The sequence below is a fragment of the Ambystoma mexicanum genome, chromosome 5q (genome assembly GCF_040938575.1).
Source record: "Ambystoma mexicanum isolate Mex_15411 chromosome 5q, UKY_AmexF1_1, whole genome shotgun sequence".
Taxonomy (NCBI): Eukaryota; Metazoa; Chordata; class Amphibia; order Caudata; family Ambystomatidae; genus Ambystoma; species Ambystoma mexicanum.
The window spans coordinates 363,135,363-363,152,137 of record NC_090933.1 but is presented as its reverse complement, the minus strand read 5'-3'; the positions used below and the strand labels follow the sequence as shown (position 1 = coordinate 363,152,137).

At 47.0% G+C, this 16,775-nt stretch overlaps 1 protein-coding gene across 2 annotated transcripts in view; it reads left to right on the top strand.

The window, feature by feature from the left end:
• SMCHD1 (structural maintenance of chromosomes flexible hinge domain containing 1) overlaps positions 1–16,775 on the top strand; it is a 3,133,956-nt gene that overhangs the window by 2,308,120 nt on the left and 809,061 nt on the right. For both annotated transcript variants that reach the window (XM_069620859.1, XM_069620860.1), the window contains exon 33: positions 2,486–2,604. In XM_069620859.1, the coding sequence (XP_069476960.1) occupies positions 2,486–2,604 (119 nt within the window). The remainder of the gene's footprint in view (positions 1–2,485; positions 2,605–16,775) is intronic.

The following is a 16,775-nucleotide window of genomic DNA, read 5'->3' as shown; positions in this document are numbered from 1 at the left end:
ACCCAGCAACCCCAGAGGCAGGCATCATTCCCCCCAGGGAAGTGCCAGCGGGCCCAAGCTGGGGCCCTTTGGACACAGTCCTGGCGCCTTAGGCGCCAGGCTCATGGTGGACCCCTGTCCTGGCGCCTTAGGCGCCAGGCTCATAAAGCTAGACATGTGTTCAAGTGTTTTAATGTGCACTTACCTGATGCAGACCATGCTGCTACATCCAGGCCCTCTTGAGGCCTGAATGGAACTACTTTACCTGTGGGACTACTTTCCACCTGGGTGTGGTCGGGGAAGGATACATACCTGATCGGTGGAAGGATACATACCTGGAACTTCTTCCAAAGCTATTTAAACCACACCCGATCAGCAACTCCCGCTTCGCGTTGTTCTGCTCCTCGCAGCTGGACGCTCACCGTGTCAGCTCCTGCATCTGGACTTCAGCCACGCCTGTCAGCATCCTGGGTCACCTGCAAAAGGAGATAAGAGAGAATTGGTGAGAAAGAAGACCTTACCTGCTAAAGCTGCATCACGGAGACATCACACCGACGATCCTGAAAGGGAAGACATCATTTTAAAAGCATTTCGCTTCGATCGCTGCAGCGCTGCATTTCACTCACCTTTCCTGGGCACCTCCATCTTCAGCAGCGATCATCCGGATCCGCAGCCACTTCCCAGAGCCTAGAGAGAAAAAGACAAGAACACAAGGTGAGAGAAGGAAGGGAATAGGAAAAGCTCAGTTACCTTCTAAGACTTAGCTGTTGGGTCATTCCCAGTTCATTTCGGGTCCTGCCGCTTCCTGGCATTCCGGACCCCAGCCCCTATGGGGAAAAAAGACAAAGACATTAAATGAGCGAATGCAAAGACATTACCCGAACGCTCATCCAGAACTTACCTGTCATTTACTGGAACTGCACGTTTCACTTCGGGTCGGCGCCATATCTCTGGCATTCCGAACCCCGGCCCCTAAGGGGAAAAAGACATAAGCGTTAGCGCTTGCTGCAATAAGACAATGAACATTAGTATTAAGCTTGAACTTTTGAACTTGCAACAGAACTCTTACAGCGCCTTACCTGAATAGTCAAGCTTATTTGAACTCCCATCAAACCTCAATCCAGTGAAGTAAATGGGTTTCAACGCGCCCCTGCATCAGAAGCAGGATGGAGAACGCATCCTTCCAGACCCTAAGGTGAGACTTCACGGGGAATCGTGGAAGGGTATCGTGGAGGGTTGGAAGGGAGTGGGAGGCTTGAGCATTATTCCGTCAGTAGGTAATACTCCCTTTTCACGCACAGGGGGAATATTCCTGCGAGCCAGAGAAGCCAGAGTAGAGGGGCCCTTCCTGTCCATCCTCAGAGTCCTGCGCTTCATCATTGAAGAAGCATCAGCACTCGAAGCCAGACCTGCGCCTCTGTGGGAATCAGGTGAGCGTGACAGTTATTTCCCGCAAAAGCATGTCCCAAAATGGCCAGAAACACATTCACCGGGGCAGATGACTACTTGAGGCTAGTCTAAAGAGCTCCTACCAATACATGGAAGGAAACACCCTGCAGCACTATGAGCTAAAGTGAGTGCTCGGGTTCATTTCACACAGCCTGGACTAGCTTTGGGGAAACTGGCCAATCACGGGTGGCGGGAGGGCTGGGAGGAGGACCCAGAAGGGAAAACAAGGAAACGGCTACCAGAGGTATGCGAGATGGCGCAAATACACAATTTAAAGCAAAATGACCAAATCTAAAGAGCTTCTACACACATGTTGAAGGAAACATCCTGCAGCACACGAGCTAACATGTTTGAAAGGGAGTGCAAACACAAGAAGTAATCTGTGAAGGAGCCAGTTGGGCGTACCTGAGTTCTTAATAAAATGAGAAGAAACTTACCTGCTGTGTCTGCATCATTTCATAGTCTCTCAGTACTGACAGTCTTCGGGACTAATAAGTTTCCCCATAAGAATGAGCAAAATGGGCAAGGGGAGTAAAGCAGAAGGCTTTAATGTCCTCCAAAGTCAGGACAGGGTTCAAAACAAGCTAAAATAAGAGGGGCCCTATATGAATCTTTCCTAGCATATTGAGACCTGTTTTCCCTGGTGCTTAGTTAGATGATAATATCATTTATTGTAATACCTGGGCCATGAAGGACAGGAAAAGAGGACTTTGGGACAAGATAAGGACATTGGCTCAGTCACAAAAATCTTTAACATTCCTCCACCTCTACTTGTGGCATTTTGCATCTGCTGATTCTCAAAAGCATGGCTGCAGATACCGTCCCTACAGTGCTGTGGTCACAGTCCTGAATACTTAAAAGATCTGATTCTCTTTTCAGGTAGGACGTATTGACCTTTTCTCAGGTTTGTCCAGTCTTCCCTGAAGGGAACTTTGTGAATTAGCTTGTGATCCGTCTGTAACTATACTCAAGAAAATAAATAAACTGTACTGTCTTTTTTTCAAACGGCTTATATATGCAAAAATATAATGTATGAAAAACATTTCTCCATTCATAGAGTTTATGGTTAGTGTTGTTTCGGAAGATGATGGCATAATTAAGAACATAAGTCCTAGCAGCATATCCATGAAAATGTGGAAGGGACAAAGTAATGGAAACCGACCACCAGCTGATTGTGTGAGTAAATCCATAAAATGTTCTACTCTGAAAATGTCAAGTCTTCGTTTGATACAAAATTCCTTGCTTCGTTTGTGACATGCAAAAATGTGCATTGGTATGCAGTGGTGTTTTGATGCATGCAAGTTTAAGGCAACATTACATGTGTGTAACCTTTTACTGTCATTCTATTCATCAATAGATGGGTACATGCCAACACATTATATAGCTTCCAACCTCATACTAGTGAAACGCACATTATATCAAGCAGAAGCGTTGTACAGTAAAAGCTTGATTATCCAGCACCATTGGAAAACCCAATGGTGTCGGATAATCAAGTGTCGGCTGTCTGAGCCGAATAGCAAAGCAAGAAGGCCAGATAACAAAGCTTCCTGGCCTCTTTGCTTTTTTTTTATCTCCCTTTAAAACTTTGTTTTCTGGCACTTCCTTAACCGAAACTGCTACTTTTACCAGCAATGGAGGTGCTGATTAATAGTGTTCCCATAGTGAGGCGCTGGTAAACTAAGCTTTAGCAGTTTTTTTCTTCTCCAACTTTAGGACATTGAAGTGTTGCTATCTGAGACAATGTACCAATCTCTGCCTTACATAGGAACATGCATGTGACCGACTGAACAATGCATAGTTCACGCCCTGCCTCTCACCTCTTTACCATTGCTTTAGTTTACATAAAAAGTAAATTTTCCTGTTCTTTAATCTAACAAGATTGGCATCTTTTTGATGTGTGCCCATCCACATTGATGTTCCTCCCAGTCATTGCATAATGCTAAATCTTCCACCTATCCCTTACATTATGGATATCCTCTCTTCAGTGGTGATTTGTCAGTTAGCTGGAAAAATTACCAGGTTTCATAATGTATCTTATTCAGGGGCCTGTAGTATAAATGGATTATATGACCTTCCCACAGAAAGTGCTCACTAATATCAAATGAAAGAAGCTGGCTTTCGCTTGATCATGGTTCACACATTTTGGACTGCATTTCAGAATATATGAGTGTACCGTTCTAGGGTAATAGTTGGAATCACACATTCAAAGACAAAATTAGATTTTTTTTTTTTAAGCAGGCCCTACCCCTCTGCACATCAGTGATCCTTATGCCAATGTCTTTAGCTTGTTTAACCTTCACTCTAGTCTGAAAATGATTACATGCCTCATACATCAAGGCATATATTGACATCTCAATCTTTCAACACTCTCCAACCCTAGTCATCAAGTTGATGTTCAGTGTCTTTTAGTTTGGAACCCCAGTAGTTTGTCACCTATCTGTATATCCTAAGCCTAGCTGTGCATGAGGTCCCTACAGTGGTTACTACTCTGCCGGTGGCCTCACTTTCAGGGCAATATAGCAACTGTTGAGCAATGTGTTACATGATCGCCTGTCATAGGACCTCTGGTACACCTTGTTTAGGAGATAGCCTCTATCCAATGGCCAGTAGTCAAGACTTCCTTTTTGAATTTCTTGGGTGCTCTCCTAAAAGATCTGATAGTGAGCGGCTGTCTTCCCCCTCAAAGGCAAGGGAGCACATCAAGCACATTGAGCTTCTGACCTTTAAGCTGGTCCTGGCTTTTCTTCCCTCCTTTGAAGCACGTGTGTTCCAATTCTGATGGATAACGCAGTGGTTATGCATTACCTCCAACAGGAGGTATCTGGTTGCCGCCTCTACGCAGGAAAGCAGTGCGACTCTGGTTTTCTGCTCTGGGGAGGCATGTCTCTCTGTCGGCACCCATCTTTCCAGGGTTGGAGTAAGTAGTTGCAGATTCTCTGTCAGGCTCCAGTGAGTGGGAACTGTGTCTTGTAGCTCTTGATAAGCTCTTCGCCTCATGGGGTACTCCTCAAGATGACCTCTTTGCCTCCAGTGACAACTGGAAGTGAAATTTCTTCTGCTCCAGGATTCCCCCAACCCACTTAGTGGTCTCTTTGGGACACATTGATTGTAGAGTGGAACTTTGATATCCACTTTGCGTTACCACCAATTCCTGTCATCCTGTTGATCCTCTAGATATGAATATTTTTGGATCCACCCTCATTCGTAATTGCTTAGAATTCAGCACTTTGGACTTGGTAACCTGATCTGCTGGACATGTGATCTGTTTTACCTGGCACCTCCCGGTGAGAGTAAACCTGTTTTCCCAGTTGGAACAAGGGGTTCTCTATCTAAACCTAGGCAAACTCCCTATTTAAAGGCTGTGAGGTTGAGAACCAATTAGTGGGGCCTGTCTGATGAGGTCATCCATGCAGTCCTTTCTGCTAGGAGGTTGTCTACCAAGTCCATTTAGGCCACAGGTGACACAGGCTCTGTTGATACAGTGGGAAAGGTCTGGACCCTTAAACTTGCCCAACCTTTTCAATTCCTCGCTTTCCTCTTGGCCAGGGCCATAAAGGCCTTAAGATTAGTGCAGTAAATGGATACTTGACCTCTGTTTACGTCTTTAAGAGAACAACCAAACAGGGCTCCTTTTTTACTACTACTACTACTACTACTACTACTACTGTTATACCATTTTTAAAGGGTTAACTACAGAGGTTCCACCCCCTCTCCCCCCGTTTGTTGTTCCTGTGAGAGATTAAAATCATTTTAGCCTTTGCATTCTTATCCTTCGAGTGGGCTCACCCCTTACCTGATCTTCCTGGTTGCCATCACTTCAAGGATCTTTGTGTGGCCGCTTACTGCATCTGCTCCAAGGAGAAAATGACTTTGAGCGAGAGACCATACTTCCTTCCCAAGGTTGTTCTGGACTTTTAACTGTCTCAGAAAAAAAAAGATAACTAGTCTTAAGGTCTTCTATCCTCCACCTAAGTCAAAACAGAGTTTTCATCCACTGGACCCCAATGGTGCTGTCGGTTACTTTGACTCTCAGACGAGGGACATCCTGAAGGATGAGAAGCTGTTTGTCTGTTTTGCCGGTGCAGGGCCGGCAGGGCTGTTAACAGACCTTGACCAGATGTATTGTCTTCTGACTTTCTAAGTGCTATGATCTGGCCAGAATGAAAGTGCATATGAGTGTCATGGCTCATTCTACCACAGGCCTGGTGGTTACATCTGCCTTACATGGGGATGTTCCTGTTTTGGACATCTGCCAGATAGCTGTGTGGGCTTCTGTACACATGTCTGCTGAACTTTACAGCCTCGATTCCTTCCCATGTCAGGACTTCTGCTTTGGTTGTTTGGTGCTCCAGAGTTTTCTGATGTGGTGGTTTTTCACTCTCCTCCCACATCCTGGAATGAGGAATCTGTGGAAGGAAGGAATCCATTAGAAGAACAATTTAATTATCTTTGTTCTTTCTGATGGATTTGTCCTTCTCCCACAAATTCTTGATCACCCTCCCCACCTATCCATCATTATGGGTAACAGATTGCTCATAGCCATTTCCAGTTCTGCAGTTCTTAGCACAGGAAAAATGGGTAGACATGAGGCAATTGGGAGCAGTCCGCTCCATGTGTACTATGCTTGATGCCACATCTGGAGTCATGCGCACCAATGATGCCTAGCGCAGTCACAGTGCTCTCCCTTGAAGCTGAAAAAGTTCCCGAAGCCAGTCTTGACCACTGGAGGACATTTATGTGAAGAGGAATCTGTGGAGGAAGCACTCATTTATCAGTAAAAATGTTACTAAAAGCAAGGAATTTGGTCTAATGGGTGTCTTCCTTCCACAGATTACTCACCTTTTCAAATCTCATCCAGTCAGAATAGTTCCAGTATCATTCGATGCTCAACGAGGACCCAGCACATCATTGCACCAACTCTGTCATGGCATAGGTATCACCTTCTGTCCCGGAAGTCTTTAACATCTGAATTGCACCACTCTCTGAAGAAAACACAAATCAAAAACAGACAGGCTCAAAAAAGGAATTCCAGAAGGGACTTGTGACATAGTAATGTTTTTCAGATGCATCATTCAATCTTTGCCTGAAGAAGTGATCACAAGATTACGAAAGCTTACAAATCCATTTTTTTGTTAGGCTTATTAAGGTATCAACTTTTTTTTTTTAGATCAATGCTTCATATATTTGGATGTGTATGAATTGCTCGTATCAAATTGCCCGTGGCCGATTTGGCTGAATTTTTTGTGGCCGTTTTGACTGAAAATATATGCAGGGGTAACCCCCCGCAGACTCCTGCCCAATCCCCCTATATTATTTACTACCCCAAACCCACCCCAACATAGATTTCTGGTCACAACGGCTTCAAAGAATTTCGGTCGCGGGCAATTTGGGTAATACCATATATTTTCCCACTGCATGGGTAGCACAGGCCCAACTCAGCCATTCCAGGTCTTTGCGATTGTGATTCTGACAGCCACCAGAAGATGAGTAATGACTGTTTCCCGCATGTGGCTATATGCCCTCTAAAGGTCCACCCACTAGGGCCAATAGCAGATCTTCAGGGATCGGGAAGCCACTGATCAGTCCTATCCTGGCTAGAACTTCTTTCCAAAATCCACAGACTGTATGACATGTCCACCACATATTGATAAAATATCCTCCTCCTCCTCCACATACTCTCAACGATTTGGTATGCTTCATCTTTTTGAGCCTTGTTGGGGACAAATACCAGCGATAACAAAGCTTTAGCACCAACTCTCTATTTGTAGCAAGCATGAATGGTTGCATGCCCAAATATCGCTCCAGATTGCCTCATTGATTGCAATTCTCAAGCTGCTCTCCCATTCAGCCATGCATGAACGTTTCTCCCCCTCAGTGTTCATATCTAGCAGTTTTTAGAGGGTACACACTCTAGTTCTATAGAGGCCAGCATTGTATGTAAATTCCAGTGCATAAACTGTCTTGCTCCTCTCTCCTTTTCCAATGGCTGGGACGTCTTGTGATGCAGTTGAGCATATTGAAATCTTTCACTCACTCATTTGAAATGTTTAAAGGGGACATATTGGAGTCCCTTAAGCAGCCAACTGGTTCTCGAAAAGGTCAAGGGAAGTAGCACAGCGATGCAATCTTCCCACAAAATGCCAAAAAATTACTTTCTTTGTCAGGTATGGTGGGCTCACTCTGTGTGCTGTCCCATGGGCCAGAGCTGAGTTTCAGGCCCATCATGTATCAGGCTGGTAGTGGGTCCCAAAACTGCCAAAGCTACTGAGGGCCCCTGTTGCCTGGCTGTAAACCATGCCCCAGGAAAGGTGTCCACTGGCCATATCTGCGGTCCGTGGCCAATTCAGCTGGCTCATGGTGGGCTGGACTATAACCAAATATCTTGATTGGAGCCAAGTGGCCACTGGCCGCCGCCCATGTCATTTGTGTCGATTGTGTAGCATGGTGGGGTCAAGGCAAAACGCCCTGCCCCTGGCAGTGTTGCTGCTGTTCATGGCCATATTGAGTGACTCTGGGGCCTGGGGTATGGCCAAAGACTATAGCCTGTTCAAAGTGGCCCTTGGCCATTATCTCAGGCTTTGTGCCGGAGGATATCCATTGATGGACTAGGGATGTCTGTATCAAAGGCAAAGGCCCTTCCCCTGGGCAAAGTGGTATAACTGTGCATGGCTGCAGCCTACGTCCAGCGGGCAAACTGGAAGGCTAGTGGGTGCCTGATCTGTGGCCGAAGGCAATATCAAATGCCCACTGTTAAGATGGATTTCTAAAGTCAGCCTCTGGGGGTGGATTTTAGGAGGCTTCCCGATTCATGGTAAACAGAGAATACAAATAAGAGGTTAGCCAACCCTCAATCAAGGTAGATGCAGTCAAGGCTTAGTCTCAGAAAAAGTGTGAGTCGTCTAGGTCTACAATGAGTCCGTACAGGACAACACTAATAATTCAAGTTAGTCAGAAAGTATATGAAAATACAATTCTTTATTTGGCCGTTCCTAACACACTAAGCAGAAAAATATCACAGGTAAGTAAAAACGATGTATCACATATATACACACTCACCTTTACAGATAATATCACTTGCTAGTAGCCAACAGGTAAATAATTGAACGCAAGAGAAAGAGTTGGATTGGATAAAATAATCCCAACCCTTTTCCCACTGTTTTATGAAGTCCAGCCCTAAGATGTATGGGGCCTTGTGTCAAAAAGTCGCAAGTTCCACTATGGTTTCTCCAGGGAAGGTATTTCAGAACTGATACAATGGACTGTGGTGGTGATTGAAAAGTTCATTGAAGCAATGTAAATATTTACTTCAAATTAGGTGTGTACTCCACTTTATATGACATTCATAATGTGCCTATTTTATTTATTTTATTTATTACTCGCCCAGACCCATGGGTATCACGGCGAGGTTACAGACAGCTTAAAGATGCATACATTGTTAAAGCCAAAAGTGGCGCAGTTATGTTAGCAAAAGAATGCATAGCATGGTGAAAAAATAAGTAATTGCAGTTCTTACACAATGCAGAACAATAAACATAGATGTAGACCGATTTACAAAATTGTTGAGGTGGCTAATTCCTATTGCTATTGGTTAAATATCCAGGTTTTCACCAATGTCTTGAAATTCTTAAGCGTTTCCTAATTTTTGATGGTAAGCGGAAGGGAGTTCCAGTGTTTAGGGGCTAGGACTTTGAAGCTAGCGCCCTATGCTCTGGTGTTTTTATAACGGGATATTGACAAGAGAGAGTGGTTATTAGATTTAAGGGATCTGGTGGTTGTTTTTTTGTTTGGTGATAACATGGTTTAAGTATATGGGAGCATTTTCATGTAGGCATTTGAATGTGATGCATAGAGTTTTGAAAATGACTCTGGCTTTAATGAGTAGCCAGTGGTGCTCTCTTCTGATTTTGAATATGTTGTCTGATTTTCTTATTCCAAGGGCAGCCCGCAGAGCTTTATTTTGTATCAGAGTCATCTTATTGAGGTTGGTGATGGAGGTACCGAGTAGTAGTACGTTGCAATAGTCAAGTCTGGATAAGATCAAGGCCCTGGCTAATGTGATACAGTTGGAAGGTGTTAAGAATTGGTGGCTGAGGGAGATCAGTTTGGAGGTGTAGGATGTGGAGGATGAGAGTGCACTGATGTGTTTGGTTAAAGGTGAGGTTTGCGTCCAGGTAAACGCCTATTGCCTTAACGTGTTTGAGCACCAGGGTGGAGGTGCCGTCTATGTTGATGGCGTTGTAGTCTGGATGAAGGGCATTGATTTTAGATTGGGAGCCCACTATGAGAATCTGACTTCTCATCGTTAAGGCAGAGGCTGTTTAGGGCCATCCAGTTTTGGATTATGGAGTAGATTTTGTTGATGGTCAACGTATCTTGGATGTAGTTCCCTGAGAGTGGGATAAGGATCTGGGTGTCATCTGCAAAATTAGTGTAGATGACACCCATGTCATCCAGCACTGAGAAAAGGAGCTCTGTGTATGCATTATAGAGTGTAGGGGATAAACGGGAGCCTTGAGGGACGCCTATGGGGACTTGTATGGGATCTGCAGCTTCTTTGCTTATGGACTCTAGATGTTCGGTCTGCCAGGAAGGATTTTATCCACGCGGTGGCATCCTTGGAGAAATTGAAATCTTTGGCTAACATGGAGCAAAGTTTGTTGTGATCCACGCGGTCGAACGCTGCAGATAAGTCCAGTAGGAGGAGGATGCAGAGTTTTTCTGAGTCTCTGATGGTGTCCATTTGGAGTTTGAGATCCAGGAGGGCTGTTTCAGTACTATGGTCTGGACGAAAGACGGATTGTCTAGTGCCAAGGAGTTGGTTCTGTTCCAGATGTGCTTGGACTTGGGTGTATGCTATTTTGTCGAAAATTTTTAGTAAAAACAGAACTGTGGTTATCCATCTGTAATTCGTGTCAAGGCACGACGTGGCAAGGGAGGGGGAACAGAGGGAAGACCGAGATAACGATTCTACTAGGCCAGGTGTCATTCAGATCGCACCAATGCAGGGGAAGGGGAAAAGTGAGGGGTGGATGGGTGGGGACAGTGCATTACATGGTGTAAATAGAATAAATAAAAACAAAAAGAGAAGTGCGCCCAGCTGGTGGCAAGTGCAAAGGGTAAGTGCAGACATCAGGTGTCAAGTGCTGGTGGGGGACTGTAGGGATACAGAAAACAGTCCTCAAGTGCGGGGGTTGCCAGGTAGGCAATGCAGGTGTGCAATTGGCGGGGGAGGGGACATGGACCCGAGATCAGAGGGTGGCCAGGTAACCAGTGCAGTTTCAGTAAGGAGTTCAGCAGGGGAGAGGAGGAGAGAAAGCAGAAGCAAAGAGGAAGGTTTTGAGGTACTTCCGGAACCGGTGGTCCTCAAGTTTTAGGGAGGCTGTTCCAGAGGGGGGCCCCAGCCAAAGAAAAAGATCTACCACCAACTTGTTGCTCGGCGAAGCGACTGACCCTCTGGAAGTTGGAGGCGGATGAGCAAAGAGCTCAAAAAGAAAGATATTTAGGAAGAGAGAGTTGAAGGTATTGAGGCCCCAAGCCCCAGAAGGCCTTGTGGATAATGCAGAGGGTTTTTAACTTAATCCTTGCAGCCACTGGGAGCCAGGGCAGAGATTTCAGTTCCGGAGAGTCACGATCCCTGGGCTTGAGGCCAAGGACAAGTCTTGCAGTCCTGTTCTGGATGAGTTGCAGAGGGCAGAGAGTAGAAGCAGGCAGATTAGAAAGAGGCTGTTGCAATTGTCCAGCCTATAGAGGACCAGCACTCGGGAGACAGTGAGCTTCTGGGGGAATGAGAGGAATGGAAGGATACCTCTGAGGAGGTTCAGCTGGTAGCGTGACTTCTTAGAGACGTAAGAGATGTGAGGAGTGAAGAGAGAGTGGAGTAGAAGATAACCCAGAGCTTTTTATCCTTGCAGGTGGGAGCAGGAAGAGGGCCAAGAGAGGCTGGCCAGAGAGTGACAGGAAAGGAGGGAGCGGGTCTGCTGATGAGGAGAATCTGTCTTACTGGCATTAAGGCAGAGATCATTGGTGGCACACCACTCCTGGATAGCAGACAGACAGTCAGAGATGAGAGAAGTAGAAGAGGTGGCTGAAGGTAGCCTGAAAATGAGCTGAGTGTCATCTGCATAGCACTAAAAGTTAGGGCAGGGGGGCACCACAGGTAGTGATAGAGATAGATAATAAAAGAACATGTTTCAACTCGTAAACCTACCACTAATTTAAACCTCACGCTCTCCATTTGACCCTCTTTTGTTTTCAAGTTTCATTTAGTTTCTCCCTTGTATATTTGTTCTTCTGAGCGCCAGAAGTCCTGCCTGACAAACCAAGCATGTTCTACCAGCCGCTATGCTGCATTTGTGGCCAATCCACCTTAAATATTTTGTTAACTCACTGCAACAAGGTCTTTTTCCAGACTTCCTCAAATAATCAAGTTTTTACTCCTATGTTAAAAATCCTCGCTCAGGAGGGGCGCTGTTGCACGCAACTAAGATGGCCGCCTGATCGGAGCGCTCCGATCCCACGAACATCCTATATATAAATAAATCCTTTTTGGAGCCGCGGAGAGAAGAAACTACTACACTGTCTGTTTCCCGTACTCCTGCTGCACATTGTGTGCAAATCCTGCTCGAAACCGCGGAGGCGCGGGGGAGTTTGCAGCTCCCTTTGGACTAACAGCTTCTCCAGTGCACCGCAGGCCGCCCCAGGGCTCCAGGAGAATCCTACGCCACACGAGGCGCCGTCATCAGCACAAGGCCGCGTGGGGGAGGAGCGCCGATCACCGCGGTGCAGCCCCACAGCACGGGCCTAGGGGCGGACCGTGTGTTCAGACATCAGGACACAGGGTGGACGCGAGATGGTCTGTGGCTCCGGCCCACCTTCCAGATAACGACTGGGTCGGCACACCATCTTTCACGCAGGGCCCCAGCCGACGTTGAGAAAGCAGGTGAGAGATTTAAAAGCGTGCGGACCCAGAGACAGTGGCTGTGTCACGAAGTAAAGTTTTATAAAATCCTTTCTACACTGGCTGCCACTCAGAGACAGTGCTAGCGTGGGAGGTCACAATACATCCGTGAAGTGTGCTGGACATTGTACTATACCTGCAGGTTTCGACGTGGGTTCCCCAGAGGGCACCGCCCCGCTTCTGGTCACCGCTGAGGGGGCCCACACAAGACTCTATTGACCCCTCAACACAGCCCACGCTGCCGGAGGATGTTTGAGATCCGTAGCAGGGGGCCCCCCCTACGCAACTGGCCCGATTGCGCTGAGTTCTGGTCGCGCCAGGGAGCTGGGCGTCCAGCGCCACGAAGACCAGGGCTCGGGGCGCGGGAGTTCGCGTGACATACAGTCGGCGGTCCGCTGTGTGCCTGTACGGGGGCGTGCTGATGGTGGTGGCGGTGAAGCTCTAATACGAAGACGTGTGACATCAAAAAGACAGGATCGCCGTCACCACTTGCTGCAGAGGACCTGAACCAGTGGGTGCTTCGACCCGAGCTCAGTCTCAATTCAGTTAAACGCTCAAGCTACCCGCTCCTAGCCTGTAGCTACCACCTATAGGAATCCGAAACACACTGCCAAGCGAGACCACTGCCACCACTAGCTGCACAATACCCGAACCAGCATATGCAGCGTCCTGAGCTCGACCTCAATCCAATTTAATACTCTGGCTAACCGCTCTTACAACATACGGGACCCTCGCCTGCAGCTACCACTGATAAGAATCCGATATACACTGCGGGGCAGCACCGTAGGTAGCATTTCCTCCCCGCAGAACAACCAAGGACCCGTGTGGCAACGTCATATATGTGACATACGATTCGGTACACTGGTACCCAACAGGTTGCACAATATAGGTGTTGACGTTGTTCTGTACAGGCTATACTAACCATGTGTGTTCGACTGGCCTGACCCGCGTCATCGACCCTTGCTCTGCACGGGTGTCTCATGGGCCGCAACGAGAAAAAAAGCACGGGCGTGAAAGAAACGGGCCCAATGGACTCCTATGCCAGCTCCCAACCTCAGGGGACGCCGGCCGCCATAACCATGGGGGATGACAATCCTGCTGTGATTGAACATGACGACAGAGAAGACCGCCTAATGACCATGGTACAGAACGGCTTCCTGGCAGTGAACGTCAAGCTGGACGATATTGTTTCAACTATCAGCTCCCTTAAGGCTAGAGTGGACAAGGAGAGCACTCGCGTTACAGAAGCTGAGAACAGAATCAGCACAAATGAATATATGCTAACACAACATGGTCGAGACATAGCACAGCTGAAAGGGGAACTGCGTAAGACTCAAGCCAAATGCGATGATCTGGAATCTCGATCTAGAAGAAACAATATCCGTATTGTCGGCATTCCAGAATCCTTCTGTAAGGGTCCGATGGAGCGACAAGTTGAGGTCCTTTTGAAAACTCTTCTGGGCACGGAATCCTTTTCTAACCACTTTCTTGTTGAGAGGGCTCATCGCACCCTAGCGCCGATACCCAAGCCTGGGGCGCCACTGCGCACGATTATGGTGCGCCTCCTGAACTATAGGGACAGGGACGTGATCCTAAAACTTTCAAGAGAAAAAGGCTCCCTGCAATATGAAGGAAACAGAGTTCACATTTATCCGTATTTTTCTACCAGCGTCCAAATGCAACACAGATCCTATGAACAAGCCAAAAAGCTACTGAGATTGCGTCATGTCCCATACGCCCTCATCTTCCCGGCGAAACTACGGATTCAACATGGAGGTAGGTCGCATTTCTTTGAGACCCCTGCGGAAGCCATAGCGTACATTGAGGCGTCCATCCCCATTTCTCCCAAAGAACATCCACGAGATCGGAACAGGCCACCACGACCGGGAGACGAAGTCCCGGACTCAGCCGACTGAAATTAAGTTATGGAAACATACAAGTTGTGAATACGTCTCTCCCGAGAGCAATGGCTCCAATTGATATTGTTTGAAAAGGGTGGGGATTGTGAGCCTCTACTGATGGAGGTCCTGCGACTGCAACTAGCAACCCTCAGGAAAGTTCCACAGGTTATGGGGAAAGGGTTACATCATCGGGTTGGGGTTGGTGGTGCGGGCGGGGGTGGGGGTAGGGTACAAAGTTTTGCCACGGTTGGCAAGAGTTCTAAAATGCAGAGACGGGTTGCATCGGGTTCTACTGTTAAGGTTGGTGGCGTAAGCAAATCACTTCACACATTGATAATAATAGAATACCATGGTACTGGGTGACAGGGGGGTAACTGTTAAACTTCTTTGATGGAATATCCGGGGCCTAAACAATCCGATTAAGGCCAGGAAAATCGCAGCATACATAACCAGACATAACCCCCAGATCGTGTTACTGCAAGAAACTCACGCACTGGGGCAGGTCTGTTCCAATTTTCCCCCTAGATGGGGCGCATTGCAATATTATACGGAATACTCCTCCCAATCCAGAGGGGTTCTAACCTTAATACATCAGAATCTGGGCTTCCGTATCCAGGACGCTAAAACTGACACACAAGGGAGATATGTTGTAATCTGGGGCGAGTTGGCGGGACGAAAGATGGTTATAGTTAACACGTATGGCCCCAACATAGAAGACCCTGAATTCTACATTGCTATATATAATATGTTGGTTGAAGCTGAGGATGCAGCAGTGATTTGGGGAGGAGATTTTAATACGATACTTGACACGACCCTCAACAGGTCTACAACTTCTCATAGAACCTTGACCAAAACCGCATTAGCTATACGACAAATAATGCAACAGATGACCATGGTAGACATCTGGCGAGAACTACATCCTCAAGAACAGCGCTTCCCTTTCTGTTCATCAGTGCATGACTCTGAATCTCAAATTGATTACTGGCTTATCAGCTCAACACTCACGAATATGGTCCAGCACTGCGAAATGTACCCCGGTACCCTCTCAGATCACACCCTTGTGTCAATTACTTTGTGTATCGGCGAAGCTGCTCCGAGGGCCAGACACTGGAAAATGCCCCCTGTTCTGCTTATAGACCCTAACGTTTGTGAATCACTGCGCATTGAAATAAGGAATTTTTTCAACTAAATGAGTGGTCGGTAGACCGGTGCGCTACACTGTGGGAAACATTTAAAGTATGGGTACGTGGCACAATTATGGCCAAAACTACGGGTCTACTGAAGGCAGTTAGGCAAGAGTTGGACACAATGGAGGCCAAACTTGAGCTCCTGGAGTTCGAATACACCTGTACACATAGTAAAGAGGCCCTTCTGGATATTCACACTACATTGGCAAAATGTAATAAACTTGCTGCGAGGGAGGTACAATACATGGCTGCCCCGGTCCGAGCTCGTAGATACGGGGAAAGCAATAAAGCAGGGAGATTCCTAGCCCGGATGCTTAAGGCCGAACACGGCCACCCCCCTATAGCGCCAATCCAGACACCTAGTGGTGACATAGTCAATGGGTCCAAGAAATGAATGATATGTTTGCCGCATTCTATAAATCATTATATTCCAATAGCGACACCAAAACTAAAGAAGAAATAGTGGAGTATCTGGACGTGATTGATCTCCCAACCCTGACTCCGGAGACACGCAAGATATTAGACACCCCCATATCACTCGAGGAAATTACAGAGGCAATGAAAGCATTAACATCAGGTAAAGCCCCCGGCCCCGACTGTCTAGGTGCCGAATTATACAAAGAATTCCATGACATACTAGCCCCTGTCTTACTGAAAGTATGGGAAGAGGCGATGGAGTGCGGCATACTGCCAGACACTATGCGAGAGGCAGTGATAACGGTCCTTCTTAAACCCCATAGATCCCCTCAGGACATGGGGTCATATAGACCCCTCTCACTCATTAATACCGATGCGAAGATTTTCGCAAAGGTCCTAGCTACCAGGCTCCTGCCCTATATGCCTATATTGGTGCATCCCGACCAGGCTGGCTTTATACCAACAAGGTCCACTGCTCTTAATCTGCGCAGACTCTTTGGAGTGATGACACAGATAGACCCAGCGACGGATGCGGTGGCGGCATCCCTTGATGCCGAGAAAGCTTTTGACTCTGTCTCCTGGGTCTATCTGTTTCAGGTCCTTGACAGATTTGGGTTGGGAGGATACTTCGTTAGCTGTGTCAGGTTACTGTATACTTGCCCGGGAGCGAAGGTACTAACAAATCAAACCATGTCATCCCTGTTTCGCCTGGGTAGAGGCACCAGACAGGGCTGCCCCTTCTCCCCAATCCTTTTCGCACTTACAATAGAACCCATGGCTGAATACGTCCGACAAAACCATGCATGTAGAGGTCTTCATATGACAGGGAGACCACAAATCATTTCCTTATATGCGGATGACACCCGAACCCGGAGGTAAACCTAG